The 19,640-nt window shown below is 37.8% G+C and overlaps 1 protein-coding gene across 1 annotated transcript in view; it reads left to right on the forward strand.

Annotated features, from left to right (window-relative positions):
* Positions 1 to 4,711, forward strand: part of LOC124271997 (interferon-induced GTP-binding protein Mx-like) — a 44,633-nt gene extending 39,922 nt beyond the window's left edge. The window contains exons 13-15 of the mRNA XM_046707169.1: positions 434 to 521; positions 795 to 862; positions 4,605 to 4,711. Of these exons, the coding sequence (XP_046563125.1) occupies positions 434 to 521 (88 nt within the window). The 3' untranslated portion in view covers positions 795 to 862; positions 4,605 to 4,711. The remainder of the gene's footprint in view (positions 1 to 433; positions 522 to 794; positions 863 to 4,604) is intronic.
* Positions 4,712 to 19,640: the final 14,929 nt, after the last annotated feature.

Consider the following 19,640-nt stretch of genomic DNA (forward strand, 5'->3'; position numbering starts at 1 on the left):
TGGAAAACATTAATCAAACCACTGACTGACCTCTCAGGGGATGGTTTAAGAATAATTTCCCTCTGGTTATGTTTTCTGAAATCATGTATGTGATTTATGAGAAAGGTTTGTCTTGGGTCCTTAAGCGCCTATATACTGAATGATGAATCAGCCTTCTGGTTCAAGGTTCACAGTTAGTATTCGTATGATTGGTTATAAATCATATATAATCACCAGATGAAAATGTTTCCTGCTTTCATCGATGAGTGTTGCCATATTTTATTTCGATATACTCATTGATGAGATCATCAGGATACATTCGTGGAGCCTAGTAAAAATAATGAGTACATAGACGATGTCTTTGTGTTTCAACATTCTGGCTACTCACCAGAGATATTCAATCCGTATACAATGCACTCATAAACATTGACTATAGCCATTTTATCCGCTCTAGGAGCAGAGGAAGAGGAAGAAACGAATGGAAGAAGAGGAGGAAAACGAAAAGAAACAGAAGAGCGCGGCAAAATATCACGTTCAGATAGGTACTAGCATATTGATAGGGCTACCATGAAAGAAGGTTTCATTTAATTCGTTAGACTGTATTGTCTGCATTCACCCTTTCGTGTTGATCAAGCCAATGCATGCATTGTTTTAACATGTATAAATATAAATGTATTCAGAGTAATAAATCTTAAATATAGCATTTGTATAAACACTATACCCTTAGAATCGGATCCATATGATACTGAATGTGTATATGCATATCACTTTGATTTAACTTTGGATATATACACGTCTCTTTTTCCTTATCTCAGGCTCTCAAAACGATGAAGATGTGAACGGTGTTGGCAAAGCATTGATAAGTCTAAAATCCTATTACCAGGTAAATCTTTTTAAACATTTGTCAGATATTTCATGTTTGCTATTCCTCCTCGTGCTATTTTATCAATCGTGATAAGTTGATGCCTAATGTCGAGGACTCTCGATTTGAAATGGCACTTTCTCATTAGTAAACTTCGGCTAAGTATTATTCTTTACACTCTATACTGAGTCTAACAAACCCTAGTAGAAGGTCGTGTCAGCTAACCTTTTCAATTGACCAATCAGAACATAGCTTAACAAAATCGCGACAGTAACATTTGCACATAGCGTTTGAACGTTTACCTCGAAACCTCGAACGATTCCGAATGCAATTTTCCACATGATCACTTCCGAGTGATACACAATGAGTAAACAGTCGCTGAATATGGCGTTTTTGTCAATATTCCAGGATGTCATCTTGCGGAAATATAAGCTCACAGTAACCATGTCATCAGAAACCCCTAAGCGTATATACTGCAGGTCAAATATCTGTGTTTTATGCGGATTTACGTTTGTTGAGAGATCAGTGTCAGCGACCGGGTAAGAGAAAATCCAAAAACCGTTTTGTAAGTCCCGCCGAACCCTAAATAGTATCCGTTGTCTGATTGATTAATTTCGTTCGGCCGTCTCGCGTTTGATTGGACGGTCATAGGTCGCTCAAAGGTTAGCTGACGCGACCTTCTACTAAGTTTGTTAGACTCTGTGTAGTTTACTGAGACTGATTACTTTCAATACTTGTCATGATAAATGTCAACGTCATTTATTGTATTGAACATCTTAACCTTTTTAAGTAAATCGCTGGATGGTGGCGTGCATATTTGTTATGGGCAAGATCTGCATTCTGACTTGATACAGCCAATACTTTACGATAATAGGAGGAAATAATTTTCACAACACATATGCCTGAGGACAAACATATATATGTCCACCCAACAACTTTGTGGTTGTAAACCCGGAGGACCAATTATTTGTAAACATTATTTTCTGGAATAAATTAATATATTTTCTTAAACATCCAGCAACCCATCTCAATCCACCCAACCATACCCCCACCATGTCACCAGGATATCACAGGGTTTTGCTATAATCCGACAGTCACTGGTCATTTTTCATAGGTTTGTTTAGGTTATGTTTCCTGGATTTATTTTGAATCTATGGGGATAACTTTTGTTTTATGTGTTTGTTACATTTTAATAAAATACAAAAACATATCTTCACTATTGATGACAAATTCAAAAAAGCATGTCATACTGTCAGTTACAACAGAGATTTAGTGCACAATTTGACAAAAAATGACGGAACTCGTATTCACGTAAATTCAGTACATGTGCACAGAACTCTGGGTACGTCATGCTGTTTGGTTGAATTGTAAAAGGCCGATCCAAACATTTTAAAGTTTTTAAATTAATTGATGTCAACGTTAGTGTTTATACACTCTTAGAAAAAGAAACGCACAGGCCCAAAATAAGGAAATGTATTAAACATATTTAAGTGTACATTTATAAGTCAATTAAACGTGAACATAGACGAAGGAAGTTTGACAGACGTATGAACATATGTATTGTTGTCATTGACAGCCTTGATTCAGTTCACTCACTGCACATGTGTGGATACAAGGGTCAGTACACCGCCTTGGAAGGGATTGCATAAGGTGACGGATGTTTACTTGGGGAATCCTTCGCCATTCCTCCTACAACGCGTTGGCAAGTACTGCAAGTGTCTTTTTACGGACGCGTCGATCAAGTTCGTTCCATAGATGGTCGATTGGGTTCAAATCAGGCGATTTGGAAGGCCAGGGAAGGACATTGACGTTTGCATTGGCGAGATACGCACCTGTCACACGAGCAGTGGAGTCGAGTGTTGAAACAGCTCCCTCTGGCGGTTAATAAGTAGGAGGAGGTGAGGTCGCAGGATTTGGTCGATGTAGCGATTTGCTGTAAGATTGCCTTGAACCATCACTAGCTCTCATCTACCTGTACGATTTCTCCACCAAATCTGTCCACCTGTCGATCGCAGATCGGCGCAAAACGTTCGTTGACACGTTTTCTCCCATCCCGTCGTTCAAGGAAGAAACGCGATTCATCGCTGAACCAAACTCGTCGCCAGTTCCCCTGATCCCATGCCTGTACTCATTGGACACGTCGTCGTCGGAGTATTCGTGTCAGGATAGGTCTAACAGTTGGTCGATATGCTCGCATTCCCACTTCTTTCAGAAAATTTCTGATGGTTTGGTCGGAAATTCTTAGAAGACCAAGCACCTGTCCTCCAGTGTCAGTTGCTGTAGCAACTCGGTGACGTAGGTGAAACACCCTAAAGATTCGGTCCTGAGCAGGAGTCGTCACTCTTTATCTTCCACTTCTGGGACGATCTTGGGTCGAATTGCAGCAGTTATATCAATGCCATTATCGAGATATGGTGCTATGGAGGACGTTGAAGTGTCTTGCAAAGGCAGACTGGAACTTCCCTGCTTCCAAACGTCCAATGGCGACATTTCGGTGAGTAGCATTCAATATTGGCATTTATGTCCTTTGACAATGTATTCAGCGGCGTCCGTACGTCCGCAGACACCAGTCGATTTGGGTGACTTTGACCACTTTTCAAACTCTTGTTAACACGATATCTCATGAAATGTTGTACCCAATGTCTTCAAATTTGGTGACAGCCTACATTGGGTGATTACGCAGACACCAGTCGATTTGGCTGACCTTGACCTTATTTTCAAGGTCACCACGACACTTTGACCACTTTTCAAACTGTTGTTAACGTGATATCTCATGCACTGTTGTACCCAGTGTCTTCAAATTTGGTGACAGCCTACATTGGGGGATTACGCAGACACCACTGTATTTAGGTGACCTTGACCTTATTTTCAAGGTCACCACGACACAACACTTTATAAACTCTTCTTAACACGGCATCTCATCGACTGTTGTACCCAATGTCTTCAAATTTGGTGACAGCCTACATTGGGGGATTACGCAGACACCAGTTGACTTTGGGTGACCTTGACCTTATTTTCGAGGTCACCACGACACTTTTCACACTTTCAACTCTTGTTAACGCGATATCTCATGGACTGTTGTACCCAATGTCATCAAATTTGGTGACAGTTTACATTGGGGTATTACACAGACACCAGTTTATTTGGGTGACCTTGACCTTATCTTCAAGGTCACCACGATACTTTGACCGCTTTTTAAAGGCGATATCTCATAAAACATTGCACCCAATGTTTTCAAGTATGTTGACAGCCTACATTGGGTGATTATGCAGACACCAGTCATTTCAGGCATCTTGTATGTGACCCAAAAATAAAAAGTAGTAAATATAGATATTCCATTCTTTAGCGGCGGGGGACATTGCCACATCAGTGGCAAACACTTGTTTTATCTTCGTTTACGCCGTAAATTTTGTAATGAAATTTGGTTTGGCCTTTTATAGTCGCAGTCTCTCCTCATGTTTCCAACACGTGCATTACGTAGAAAATGTTTTTTGCATGCACTTTTCATGTATCGTTTCCATTTTTTATGACAAATGTTTACAAAAACAATTTGGGATGCGTTTGCGCACAATACCCAACAACCACGACATGATTAACGGGATCCAAACATAGGAATGGTCTTAACGACGATTGCTGTCAAAATATATCGAAATGGACTGCTGAAAACGCCTGTCCGTTTCTTTTTAGAAGAGTGTAGTTCATGTAATAAGGAGAGAGAATGTTGTTTTCAGCAAACCAGTCCTTATAAGTGCATTTCTTTAAGATTGCTGCACGGCGTCTCTGCGACGTCATCCCCATGGTCATACAGCTGCACGTGTTCCGGGAACAAGTGGAGGAGATGCGGATCCTGCTCATGGACATTGCTTCGGACGAAAGAACCATGGTGCACATCCAGGAAGATGCAGACATGGCTTATGTGAGGAGAGAATGCAAGTCTCGTCTCGAGAGACTGCTTCTGGCGGAAGAAGAGCTTGAAAAATCTAGCGTTTATCAATGTCAGTCCTTTCACTTTCATGTTTCTGTCAGATATTTTGTCTTGAAAGTCCATTTGAGATTTCTTTATGTAAAGAAACAATGACATATTGTTTGGTTGTTTTTTTCTATTTGACGCTTTAAAGTTGTTCTAGGTGATGTATTGTCCACTTCTTTCCTTGTCATATCCGAAGTAGCGATGTTCATGACGAGTTACTAAAGTACTGTCGGAAATAGAAAAAAACCCTGTTTTTAGGCTGTTACTCTGTATCCCTAAAATTTACACAACTGCAAATAGCATATGTCGAAATAACCAACTTCGGCCTAACTTGGCATTCAGTGGGATGCGTAATAGGATATCCAGAAAAGCATGTTTACTCGTTAAATCGGGCAAAACTTAGAAAAAATACGAATAGCTGCTGAAAACAATAGATCAGACTATAGATGGCAATTAGGTCGCTCAGCCAGGTATGACGACGGACCGTCGACTCACCTGGCATGAAATGCATGTGCTGCCTACAGGCAAAAAGGGGTCATCTCAAAGATATTTTGTGCTTTTTCATGTGTGTTGACTATGCCTCATCTATTGATTAACATCTTACGTGTCTTTCTATCATAAAGTTTATTTGTAGATGTGTAAAAGAGTATGATACCTGATAACCATAGAAACGCATCGTATTAAATGTCTCAAAATATATAGGTGGCATGACCACCCGATCGCGAAGATCGACAGGACTGGATATTATTTGTAAATTGTTATGACATGCCGTGTACTTCCCCAGTATAATTGCCCTAAAGGATTATCTTATCTTAGCTGATATCTCTATCCCCCAGCCCAACCCCAACGATAGTCTGCGACACCCGTCCAGGTTTTGGCTTTTAAGACGAACCCTATCTGTTTCTTTTTATAGTGACAGTGCGACTGCATTGTAGCTACATCCTTAACAGTTTCAGCATGAAAGTTATTTTTTTTTACGCAAGCCATCTTTTATAATGAAGCTACGGCTAATTTCAAATTGGGCATTTAAAAAGTGTCCTTTGTAATACAATATCGTCGCACGCTAATTTGCATAAAGCCATGGTCTGTTCCAAATAAATCGTTTTGGACTTCGAAAACTGCACTAATCCCTCCTCAGTAAAGTCCTTTTTCTACATTTCCTATCTCACTACCACTGAGACTGTAGTTAGGCCAAACTTAGTTTAACAGATATTTCACACTTGCACATATCAACTGCATAAATTGTAGAGATAAATGAGAAAATACAGTACTTTAATGGCTAAATACATTATATATAGCAACGGCATTTCAGGGAAGTCCAAGAACTTTGTATCTCGTGTAAATACGAAATCACTAAAATGACAAGTGAAAAATAGAGAAATTTCAATTCACCTTAATGAAATCTAAGTGATATAAGTAATAATAATCGATCATTGATGCATGAGATTCCACATACTTGTTTCCACAAATTGTTGACAGTTTGTACAGGAGTTTTAACTCCGATTTCCAATCTAACCGACATTGCATGCTTGTTCCAATTGTGTCTGTGGTAAGAGGCGACTAACCAGATCATGTGGTCAGACACGATGGCATGGTTGATCCTGGTTATTCACAGACTGCCGTCTTATTTATGCAGTTGCAGTTCATGTTGCAGCTGCGCCTTGGCGTGTATGTTTACCCTCTTAAATAGATGAGCTTCAGTGCTGTCTCTATCTTTGAATCCCACAAACCCGTTTTTAACTAAAAATAAAATGAAAGATAGAATTTTATGTTTGTATCATTCTGCTGCTGAACAAAGGTTATGAGAAAGAAAACCAGAAACCAAATGACTACAACATAAACGAATAAGGAAACACAAGTATCATTATCACAGGAAATCTATACCAAGCTGTATATATAATCCTGAACATTGAAGCTGCCAATGATTAATAGCACCTAAACGTGTTTCATAAGTTGAAGTCCGATTTATGACGTGGGCACTAAAATATAATGAAATGTGTTTTGTGTGTATGTCCACCATCAGACGTTATGGTTGACGCGACGTATATTTTTTTTTATCACTTTATTTCTTTTTGATCTGGGTACAGCATATCATGCACATTTAACATTTCAGCATTTTGGTTGCTTTATATAGGTGTCAAATTACAAAGTCATTATCTATGTAAATAGATTGTGGCAAGACGACCAAAATGTAACAAAACTGTCGTATTGGCAGTGAGAGTATGTATTAAATTTGTGTAAGTGGTAATTGTAATTCAATTTTGGTTTCAGACTAGCGAGCGAAGGTACAATGTTTGCTAACTTTCTAGAATATATGTACTCTTTAGTTAATATGAAAATAAAATTCAGTACATCATTTCTTCTCTCTTTGAATCCGAGAATAATGGTTTCTGCGTTTAATTTCAAATGGTGTCTGTTTCATTTTCAATCCATTCTAGTAGATCTTGCCACAGCTTTTTGACATGTTTGCATTCATATAATAAATCATGTACGAATAATCTTCTGATCCATGATATTTTCTGGGACTTAATTGTTTCAAGTATAGCTGGTGCTTTTAGACCACCTTCTTGGTATGTTTTTGTTATCAGACATCGTTTTATTCTACCAGGTTTAACTTATGGCTAAATTGTCTAAACTTGCTGACGGCTGAAGGGATGGTGTAAATCCAGCTAGGGTCCATGCAGGAAGCAGATGTACCGTAAGTCCCCATGGTCCCTAGTATGGTGATCTACCTTCAGTCGTTATCAATCTACAGCCTGTTTTAATATTGTATTGTCATTTCTAGTTCCAATATTTTAGATTTAATTGCTAGTTTTAAATGGATATCTGTGATACACTAGTAGTTTTACTGTTCTTCGTCAACAGGTTTTTTAATTTCTAACTTTGTTTATCTTTAATATAATTATAAAATGTTCTTGTCACGATATAGCTGAAATATTGCCGATGTGACGATAAATATTAACTCACTCACTCACTCTATTAGGTTTACCTTTCCAAATAAAGGAGAAACATTTCTTTTGAAGGTTCACTATCGTTTCTAATTTAGGGTTTGCTAGCGAGGTGAAAAGATGATTAAGTGTCGGTAAAATCAAGCTCTTTAGAATAGTTATTCTTCCTAAAGGTGTAAGGTCTCTCAGAGTCCACATTTTCATTACTTTGTCAATTGTTTTTATTTTATCTTTATAATTCTTTTCCACCATTTCTGCTTTATTATGTTGAAATAGAATGCCTAAGAGTACAAATGGCTTTTGAGTCCAGTCAAGGTTGTATTCTCTGCAGTATTGCAAACTTGAATATTGTTTCGAACCTATCCAAATAACTTTAGTTTTGTTAACATTTATTTTAAGTCCAGAGAAGGATGCGTATATGTTTCAAGTACTTGTAATGTTTCCCTAAAAGAGCGCTCAGACCCGTCTAAAATTATAGTTGTATCATCGGCAAATTGAGTTAGTAGGTATTCTAAATCAATCATCATTATTCCTTTTATCGTTTTGTTTTGTCGTAACATGGGGGCCAGGATTTCTGCTACTATGAGGAATATATACGGCGAGAGGGGATAACCTTGTCTACAACCCCGTGTAATTTGAAAGAATTCTGATGGAAACCCGTTTACAAGAACACTAGAGTTTATGCTATTGTAGAATGTTTTTAGCCAAATTTTGATAGATGGTCCGAAATAAAAGAAGTCAAGACATTTCTCGATAAAAGACCATTCCACCGAATCGAATGCTTTTTCGAAGTCTATAAGTATCAAAAGTCCTGGTTTATTCGTATATTCTGTGTAATCCATCATGTCATTAACCAGTCTTGTACATTCTCCAATGTATCTGCCTTTCATAAATCCCTTTTGGTCTTCACTTACTATATTAGGAAGTATAATTTTAATACGTGCTGATATCACGGCTGAGGCTACTTTATATGATATGTTTAATAGTGAAATGGGTCTATCTTCAGATATTCCTTAGATTTATCTCTCTTGGGGATACATGTTATGAGCCCTTGTTTTTGACTTATAGATAGCTCACCCTTCCTATATGCTTCATTTAATGAATTGATTAGGTATTTATTGATGTCTTTCCAAAATAGTTGATAGAATTCAGCTGTAAAACCTGATGGACCAGGGCATTTTTCATTTTTCATATTTTTCAATGCTGAAAGCGCTTCATCGTATTGTATTTCGCCTTCAAGAGAATGGGCGTCGTTGTCAGATAATCTAGGTATTTCACTATCTTTGAATAAGAATCCTAGATCGACATCTTTGACGTGTTTACTGGTATATAAAGTTTCAAAATATGTCTTTGCATGGTTGATAATATCCTTTGTTTCGCTTATTTGTCCGTCATCAGTTTCTAGCTTAGTTATTGCTTTGTTAAAGAAATTCTGTTTTGCCAGAGATTTGAAGAATTTTGTTGGTTTTTCTCCTTTTTCATACCATTTTGCTTTTGATCTCAATATAATCCCTACTGTTTTGTATTTATTTAATTCAAGTTGTTGATCTTTTATTATGTTAATTTCTTGTATCAATTTTGACTTAGTCTGTTCAATGTCAGTACTGTCTAATTTTACTTCAAGACTTTCAAGTGTTTCATTGTATTCTTCTTCTAATTTTGGTCTTTCTTTCTCTTTCTGGGATGAATATTTTATTGTGTGGCCTCGAATATTGCACATGAGTACTTCGAAAAACAATTGTTCATTTAACTTTAGTACTTTATCTCCATCTTCGTCTCAAGTGTGATATTGATCTACAGTCTCGTTAATATTACCTTGGATTTCTCGCACATATTCGGGATGATGTAACAAACTGTTCTTAAATTTCCAAAAACCCTTTCCTTCACCAAGAGATGTAAATTCAATATGTAACGATATTACTGAGTGATCTGATCTGTAACTATGTTCTATTTTAGAGCTAATGATAGATTTTTCCATATTTCTACCAACGAGAAAGAAATCTAAACGTGCTTGTTTCAAGAGTTTGGGTTTTCTCCAAGTATATCTGTTTACATCTAAGTTTAATTCCCGCCAGGGATCATAAAGGTTAAGTTCATCCATCATATCAAGTACAGCTTCTTTTGAATTGGGATTATTTATATGTAAATAATTGAAATCATCTTTTGATTGATCTTGGACTAGATTAAAGTCACCCCATATAAATTAGTTAGTTTTAGTTTCTAGACCTAGTATTTTATGTTTAATTTCCTGATAAAAGTTGGGCGTATCTACAATTGGACCATAAACATTTGTAATGCTTAATATCTCTTTTTCTGTTTTTATTTTAAGTATCATAAAGCTGCCACTATCACTGTCTTTTCAAGCCTTGGCCATTTGCAGAGATGATGTCAAGTTTATGTGCCATATCGAGTCATTAAATGTTGAGTGGTCAGTAACCTAAATCTGATCAAAATAGCATAGCATGCCAATAGCTGTCCAAATTTTGGTGTGTCATAGAAACATCTTTGAGAAATGAAAGTGAACATATATCATTTAACAACATAGATATAAAGAAATGAAAAAAGGACACACCGACCTCCGTCATTGTTCCAAGAAGAAATGGGGGACATTTACCCTCCCACAGGATCATTCAAGTTTAAATGGAAAGACAATATTCCTGCTATTATTGCAAAAATGGTAAGAAACAAAATTAATTTTAAAAAAAGGAACCATATTCTGTTGAATTGAGTTCACACATCAAAAGTTAAAAAACAATTATTCTGTATAGAACGGTTTACCGTAATATTCCTCAAAATAATAACCAAACCAAAACATACTCTGTTCCTGAACAGACTTCAAAGTGAAAATCTATCTGGCACAGATCGCATAAAGTAACCCGCGGAAGAACACCAATCGTAATACAACGCTTGCATTGCGTTCTGTTCAAGTTACTACATGTCAAAATAAATTGAGAAAAACACATATGGGTGTTTCGTTATGTCCACATTATTTCAGACATAGATGAGTGCTGTACATGCGGTATCTATTCAATATACAACAGTAGTATTCCTCAAAATTATAGTAATTTCAAAAGACACTCACTAAGCAGAGTCCAAGTGTTTGAAATGAAAATCCATACAGCACAGATCACAAAATAGTCCACAGAAAAAACATCAATCATAGTACAACGCTTGCATTGCGTATTGTTCGAGTTATTACATATCAAAAGTAAAATCGTCACGATATGGCTGAAATATTTCCGATGTGACGTTAAATATTAACTCACTCATTCACTCAAAAGTAAAGAGAAACAAACAAAACAAAACAAATATAGGTGTTTTCGTTATCTTCACACTATTGCGCTACATGTGTCTATTCGAAATAGAACGGTTACGGTAGTATTCCTCAAAATAATAACCAAACCAAAGCATTCTCGCTGAACAGACTTCAAGGTGAAAATCTATCTGGCACAGATCTCATAAAGTAAACCGCGAAAGAACGCCAATCGTAATAAAACGCTTGCATTGTGTACTTGTTCAAATTGCGATATATCAAAAGTTTTTAAAGAAACACACATATGGGTGTTTCGTTATATTCACATTATCAGACATGGATGAGTGCCATGATATTTGAGTGAGTGAGTGAGTTAATATTTAACGTCACATCGGCAATATTTCAGCCGTATCGTGACGAGAACAATTAAGTTTATGTATAGTAAGCAATGGTTAACTATAAAAACCTGTCAACGAAGAACAGTAAAATAACTAGATTATCACAGATTCGAATTTAAAACTAGCAATCAAATCTAAAACAATTAAAGAAGACAATACAATGTAGAAATGGGCTATAGATCGCCAACAACTGAAGGTAGATCACCATACTAAGGCCCATGGGGACTTACATTACCTTTGCTACCTGCATGGACCCTAGCTGGATTTACACCATCCCTTCAGCCATTGGCGTTTATACCGATAATTAGCCATACATTAAAATGACAAAAATACTACGATTAAAACACCTGGTATACTTAAATGTACTTGAAATGTTTTGGGACTTACGTACCCACTCAGGAGGACAATAATTTTACAATACTTCAACCCCCTTTGAGGGTACAGCCACTAACAATCTAAGTTACTAATCAAATCGACCAATAATTAAAATACAGATATGTACAGAACATATTTATCAAAATTCATTAATTAAATCAATTTCTTTTAAAAAAGCAAGAATTAAATGAACATGAACAGTACTAAAAAGATCCTTAACAGTTTTAACATTAAAATATTTATCCCTTATGATGGAGAATTCAACACAGTGCCATGATATTTGAAATAAAACGGTGGTATTACTCAAAATGACAACTAAACCAAACCAAACCAAACCATACTCTGTTCCTGAACAGAGTTCAAAGTGAAAATCTATCTGGCACAGATCGCATAGAGTAACCCGCGAAAGAACACCAGTCGTAGTACAACGCTTGCATTGCGTACTGTTGAAGTTACGACATGTCAAAAGTTTTAAGCAAAACACATATGGGTGTTTCGTTATATTCACATAATTTCGTACATAGATGAGTGCTGTACCTGTTGTATAAAATTATAACAATTCCAAAACACACTCATTGAGTGGGGTCCAAGTGTTTGAAGAGAAAATCCACACAGCACGGATGACAAAATAGGGAAAGAGTTTCTTCCGTTCCCCCAACCCTAAACCTAACCCTAAACCTAACCCTAACTTAAATTTTGGACTTTTAGTCATGTTGTGAGTTCTCTAGTAATTGTTGTGTTAAGTTTTGTTAATAATTTTAGTATATTTATAAATAATATTTGGGATGGGGGAACGGGAGGAACCCAAAATAGTTCGGTAGAAAAACACCAATCATAATAAAACGGTTGCATTGCGTACTGTTCAAGTTACAACATATCAAAAGTATAAGAAAAACGCATATGCATGGGTGTTTCGTTATTTTCACATTTTTCCAGACAGACGAGTGCTCTACATGTTGTTTCTATTCGAAATAGAACGGTAGTATTTCAAAAGTAGCAATTCCTAAGCATACTCACTGAGTATAGTCCAAGTAGTCCAAGTGAAAATCCACGTAGTACAGATCACAAAATAATCCAGAGAAAGAACACAAATTATAATACAACTTGTATTGCGTACTGTTCGAGATACGGCCACGTGTTACGACTGCACGTGATTTTCGTGTTCACTGTTATCCTAGTGGTATGAGCACTACTTGTGTCCTTTCCACCAACGGGATTTCTAAATGAACTTTACAATATAAGGACCAAGACCATATATATGTTCTAGAAGTGCAAGATTTGTAGAAACTAAAAGACAATATTTGTTATTATGCATTTCAAGTGTGAAAAAAACAGAAATGGTGGTATTAACAGACACTCATAGCGAACAAAACAATGTTCAGTCAGACTCAGTGTCTGTTGTAAAGTGTCATTCATATCTTTTCCATTGAGAAGATTGAGTGTGCGGCTCCTTCGTCTCCAGTACGACCTCCGCCACCACGACTCTCACCCTTGTCCACACGTTCTGTTTCTCGCGTATTTCGGTCGCCTGTCTGCTCAGGATAGCGCGTCGCTTCTTTAACATTGGGGGTAGGTCTGTCTGGATGCTGTACCGTTCGGTCTGTTCTCGTAGTATTTTCCGTGCCCGTAGTAGATCGTCCCGGTCTGTCATTTTCACGAAAGTAGCGATGATACTGGGCGGGGCCGTTGGCTTGTGCTGCCTCTGGGATTCGCTTTTTGGGAGTCCATGCGCGGTTTTGATCAACATGGTATCAACTCTGTCCTGGCTGAACTTGAGTTTGTCAATAAAGAACACTTTAAGTGTGTTTCTGTGTTTTCATTTGGAAGTTCTGGCAGACCATAGAAAAGGAGATTAGTATTCCTGTCATGTATGTCTTTAAGAATACTCTGACGTTCAAGATTGTCGTGAGCTTGTTTAATGGCGGCCATTTCCGCGCGAAGTTTGGTCAGTTTACCATCGTGCACCGACACATCATGTTCAGCACTGTCAACTTTGGTTTTCAAATCGCTTATATCCTGCTTAATCCTATCAATAGAATCTTTCAGCTCGGTTTTCACATCTAGGATGAGTTCACGTAATCTTTTCTCTGATGACTTTACAATCTCCTCCATGTTAGCCGAGCTTGTTTGTGTTGCCATTTTTGGAGATATTAAACTGCTCACAGTCGATGCGTATTTGTTAAATAATCGTTTATAATTGTCTTTAATAACTGTTTGCAAATGTTGTTTTCACAGAGCAGTGTTTTACTGAGTCATTTGGCAGAATTACTTACGATAGCCTGTGGAGCGCGTCTACAACGTGGCTTATCTCTTCCCATGCGCAACCGGAAGTGATATATTGTATATTTTGATCTTGTTTAGACCGTTTACTTTCAGCATCTGAATAAAAATAATCAAAACATCTGATACGTTTAGGTGTCCTTCTTGACAGATATGGCTTGTCTGATTGTCGATTCTATCCAGACTGTGATTGAAAGCAAGCATATTTGAATAGTTATATCCTGGAAACCGAAACTAGGTCGCGTGCTCGGGGTCTTCCCATCCACCCAGCCCTATTGTATGGTGTTAATGAACCAGTCAAATGTGATAATCCCATAAAACAACAAGTGTTGGGTCCAACTAGATACCCATGAACTAGAGACAAGACCCAATATTGGGATGCATTGAGTTTGATATCTTAAAGGATATGCATAATGTTCATATATCATATCTACATGCCATGTTGTTACATATCTTAACAGGATATACATAATGTACATCTACACATATTTTAATACGTGGAGTTTTAATGTCATGTCGTTACATATCTTAAAAGGATATACATAATGTACATATATAGAGACAAGACCGCATATTTTGATACATGGAGTTTTAATATATATGTTACAGTCAGATTGGGAAATCAGTTATTTCGTGAAATAACTAAGAGGGTCAGCCATTCAACTATCCCTACTGCTCGTTCTCTTTCTTCCTGGGTTAACCTTTGCATTCTCTCTGTGTGACTTTATGTGCAGTGATATTGCAGTGTTGGACAGGCCATTTATACTGATTTTCCGCTCGATCTTTCCAATGTATCCGACTAAGACATGTGTTTCGTGTTTCTGAGAGTCGGGGCCTTGTTTCGTGTATCAAGAACATTGGCAATCGTTATCAAGCATTTAGTCATTTCACGAAATTACTGAAATTTTAGTCATTTCACGAAATGACTGATTTCACAATCTGACTGTAACATATACATGTCATGTCGTTACATATCACAAAATCACACAATTTCAGTATACAGTCAAATGACCGTCTAGGTCAGGGTATTCTTCGTAGGAAACTTGGCCACTTTCGAAGCGTCTTCTGTACGTGTAGAGCACTGTCAAGTTGTCGGTATTTTTTCTTTCTTGGGGACCTCTGGCACCATGAGTTAACTGTATAACACAAGCCTCGGAGTACGCCTGCTCTTTCCTAAAAAGCTGATGGTTTTAAACAGGTTGGGGTGGCACTCAGATGTTATAGTGGTCAGTTTCCTCAACGCGGTTTGCGTTTCTGGGACCAGCGGTGTTGAAATGGTTGTCACATAGTCGTTATGTGATTCAGTTTAGTGGTTGATATTTGAATACAATTTTGAGATGACCCTGGTGACTTCTATTCTTATGTCATTATATCGCTTGACTGCATCAGACATTGTGAACAAAATGTGGTGGCAAAGTGAGGAGATCCCGTGGGAATAACCCGCCTGCTCCACGAGCTGCAGGAACTCTGGCATTCGTGTCGATGTGCGACTCGTACTGTAACAGCAGTATCACCGTATCACGTCTAGATTCAGCAATGACGAATACTAGTTAAAGGTTCAGCGATTTATTATAAGTTACCCTGTGTTCGCGAGTTTGATATGGAGATTTATCATGTGTCCGAGTTAAATATCAAACGAGAACGAATGTTGTATAGGGGTAAATAGTCCGAAATTCGACCATTTTGTTGACCTAATTAAACACCTGGCTGACCCCATTTCACCTGTGGCTGACCTTGTACTGTGTGACCGTGGGAAAAAATAATGTTATGAATGTTAAGGGAACTTTCCCAGGGGGTATTTTTAGATCCAGGTGCATAGCAACCGGAAGAGAATGACATCATGGAATACTGATAGATCAGCTGGTTTAATCCGGTTTGGGAATAAAATTATATAAACCCCTTCATTTCGGATCGTGCATCACTTCATCCCTGATTTCACAGACGACATCAAACTATATATCTCTCATTCGCTCTCTCTGTTGCTTGTTTATCTAGAAGATGGAAGCACTTCACCGTGATATTCTGAGGAAGAATCGCTCCGGTCTAGGGGTAGCTGTAGAAGACGTAGTCGACAAATTGATGCAGTTTAAAGTCCTTACTATCTTCATGAAGGCTGAAATTATTAAAAATCTCAAACCTCATTTGACCGTGCACAGGCAGAACTGTAGCGCAAATGAGGTTGCGCAACAAAAGAAAAATGACTAGTCTTCCTATATGCGAGCAAACCGAGCAAAGGTTGGCAACGGAATTCCCTCGCTACGGCCCGAAAAATATTTTTAATATCAATATAAAATATCGCCAACACCAAAGGTAGACATCCATTTCCTCACAGGGTTGTACTCTCAGATTTCCAACCTCATATTTTATACGTACTCACGTAAAATGTACTGAATTCAACATTTTAAGCGCCACTCGTGCCATATCAAATTGTTCTTCGTCTCTATTACCCCTGCCGGCTTCCGGTTCAACGGAGTGAAGGAACAGGGGAGTTAAATCTATAATACTTGTTGAGTCACATGTCTGCCATATGGAATACTTGCGGAGTTCCCTCCCATGCTCCATTCACCCACTACGCAAGATGTGTTTATTTATTTATTTTTTTAAATTTTTATTTGTTGTAGAATGTGAATCATAAAAGTTTTTCTACACAAGGTTCGAACTCACTCCCAATCTCTTTATTTGCTGTCAGCCTTTGACAAAAACACGGGCATTGTTAGCCTATCTCACAGTCCCTATGTTATGGCGGAAGGTTAAATAGGCTCGTTTGGGGCATCAGGCAGTTACTACGTCAGGAAGTTTCCACGCCCCTAACCCTTGGTACAAGCGGTGGGCTTTTTTTCGCGCTAAAAGTGCTTAGTGCCAGTGCGTGAGCTCCATCGCCTCTCTCAGCAGTGACATCCCTGCGCACAGCGGGTCGCACAATATGGCCCTGTTTGATAAACGCTTGCTTATATTGAATCTTATGCTTAATTGTTATGCTTAAGTTAGACACAAAAGCATGAGGTTACAGTATAAGCTTAATGTACGTCGGATTTTATGTGGAATTTACAATGTGTGTTTCATGGACTGAAGGTAGTACTTTGTATGATAGCACGATAACATTTGAATTTCACATTTCAATGGTTATTATTTAGTCAGACGGCGTTTCTTATATGCGTTTGAACAGTCACGTGACCTCGGGCAGACATTCCACCTTAGAAACTCAAAAATCCATACTGTCATTTATTGTCAAACTATCTTTTAATAAGTCTTTAATAACACAGAAGAACGTAAGCAATTGCTACTCTGTTAACATGGAACGTTGATCAACTTCCGTATCAGTTAGGTCAGCATAACCTGTGTTGGAATGCACCAGCCTCGTACACGACACTCGCATTAAACTAAGTGAGAGGTTACTGCAGACGTGTCGATGTTCCACGTCAGGTCAACACCTGGATAATATCTACTTGTTGTAGTGAATGTAGAGATCGTTAATGCACGGTACACTGGTATAGAAGTGATTGTTTGATCGCATACTAAAAGTTGGTTTCAATGAAACAAACAACTGTAGGGATGACAACTTCTTATTTAATGCATAGAGCGACGTTTCGATGTAGATTCTTACACCGTTATCAAGCTAAAAGTGAATGCAACCAAACGATGAGAGGTATATATATATTATTAGCGTATTATAAGCGTACAATCGCAAATCAAAAGTGCAATATTTTGTACTTGGGTTTGAACCTTCCCAAGAAACGAAGCAGCCGGGATACCGAACCCAGTCAGAGCGGGTAGGTGTGCACTCAAGTGTAACGGCTGGTTCATTTACAGATCTCCCTCACGGTTCATTTGTGTATATATATAAAGAGATTTTGGGTTTTGTAAATACATGCTCATTATTTGTTTATAACATGTTGCAATCAACAGACATCATAACATGTTATGTGTATAAGTATCACACCTGCCTGTCTGTGTAATTACATAATGTGACAGAGACCGAACTCGGGCCATAAATCAATGCGTTTTGTTTATGGTGTATAGCCTGATAGGTGTTAAGTTCAAATTGCATGTGGTCAGTGATTGAAATTGTGTATTGAATATTGTCATTAGCAGACGGACAGGCAGACACATAGGTGCCAATAAAACAGACATTGAGTTTTGTCTGTGACAACGACATATCTACATCACAGTTAGAAATTCTGTCGACGCTAAATAATGGCATTGCTTTTAGTATCGAACTGAGAAAGTGACTCGGTAAGAAGAACGTGTGGTGAAATAGATATATGAAATTATATAAACAGTTAAATCGGTAATCTACTGTCATAACATATAAACAGCTCGCGCCTGTGAAATATCAACAAAACATTAGAAAAATAGCTCACACCAAAGCCTTCACCGAATATTCACCGGACAACCCGCTTCCAAGCTCCGCGAACCTATTTCACTGCGTATGTGCTATGAGCGCAGCCCAGCTGTTGAAACCACTTCAATTCCCCCAAGCGCTTGGGGAAAGTTGGTGAATCGTTTGAACTACGATTTCGCGCGGTTTTTTTCATCGCGTTATTTTTCAACTTTATAAGTTGAATTTGCATTTTTAATGATTTGTTTCGGTAAGTCCATACCGAAAGGTATCAGAATCTGCAAAGTTGTGTTTTACGTTGCATGTGACCTTCAACTCAAATTACTAGTGTACAGCAACAAGTATCTGTAAGTAAACATATAATTACGTTTAACATTTTCTGTAAAACACAGGGGTTACTTAATCGAAATATATATATCGATGGAAATCTGATATGTGAGATAAAATACACATCAAGAACATAATTTACACAAGTAAGTGTTGGAACATAAATACAAACCTCGTCTCTGGGACGCAGGGACTACATAGTGATAATTACTATGCCACAAGTGGCAAATGATTGCCTCTAATACCTAATAACAAGATAACATAATTAAATACACTACATATTACACGCACGCAGGCACGCACGCACACACACATACATATATATACTAGTATATATCGTAAGGAGGTTACGTTTTGGTGTTTTAGTCTAGTTATTTTATCATGTTGAATGCGTTATTCGTTTTATTGAAACCGAAACTAGAGCTTTCCAAAAAGTGACGGATTTTACAACGAAAATATTCTGGTATAAAACAGCGGCCGCTGAAGAGCCTGCTCGTTGTAGTTTAGGGCAAATTGCGGGAATCTTGTCCCAACTTTTTGGGGAAGCCAGAAAGCAAAGGCCGAAGAAACCTGGCGAATGTGATGAGGAGACACATGAAGAAGAACGGTTATCCTAGTCCGACAACACCCTCGCGTCATAATACCGGTAAGGATAAGTGGAATCGACATGCTTTATGACATAGTGGCAAAACGATTTTGAGTGTGTATTTTTGGTCCGTTAAGTTCATCATTTACATATTATAAGCCATGTCGGTTATGAGCTTCACAGATGTTAAAATTATCTTGAACTCACTGTACTCACTGTACAGCATCTACTTAATGAGGACGAGGAGAGATTGTTAGCGCCAACTGTCAATCAAATCAACTAACTGGGCGCATACCACACATCAACTGACACAAATGGGAAAG

Source organism: Haliotis rubra, unplaced genomic scaffold, assembly GCF_003918875.1.
Source record: "Haliotis rubra isolate DU_JTF1 unplaced genomic scaffold, ASM391887v1 Scf165, whole genome shotgun sequence".
Classification (NCBI taxonomy): Eukaryota; Metazoa; Mollusca; class Gastropoda; order Lepetellida; family Haliotidae; genus Haliotis; species Haliotis rubra.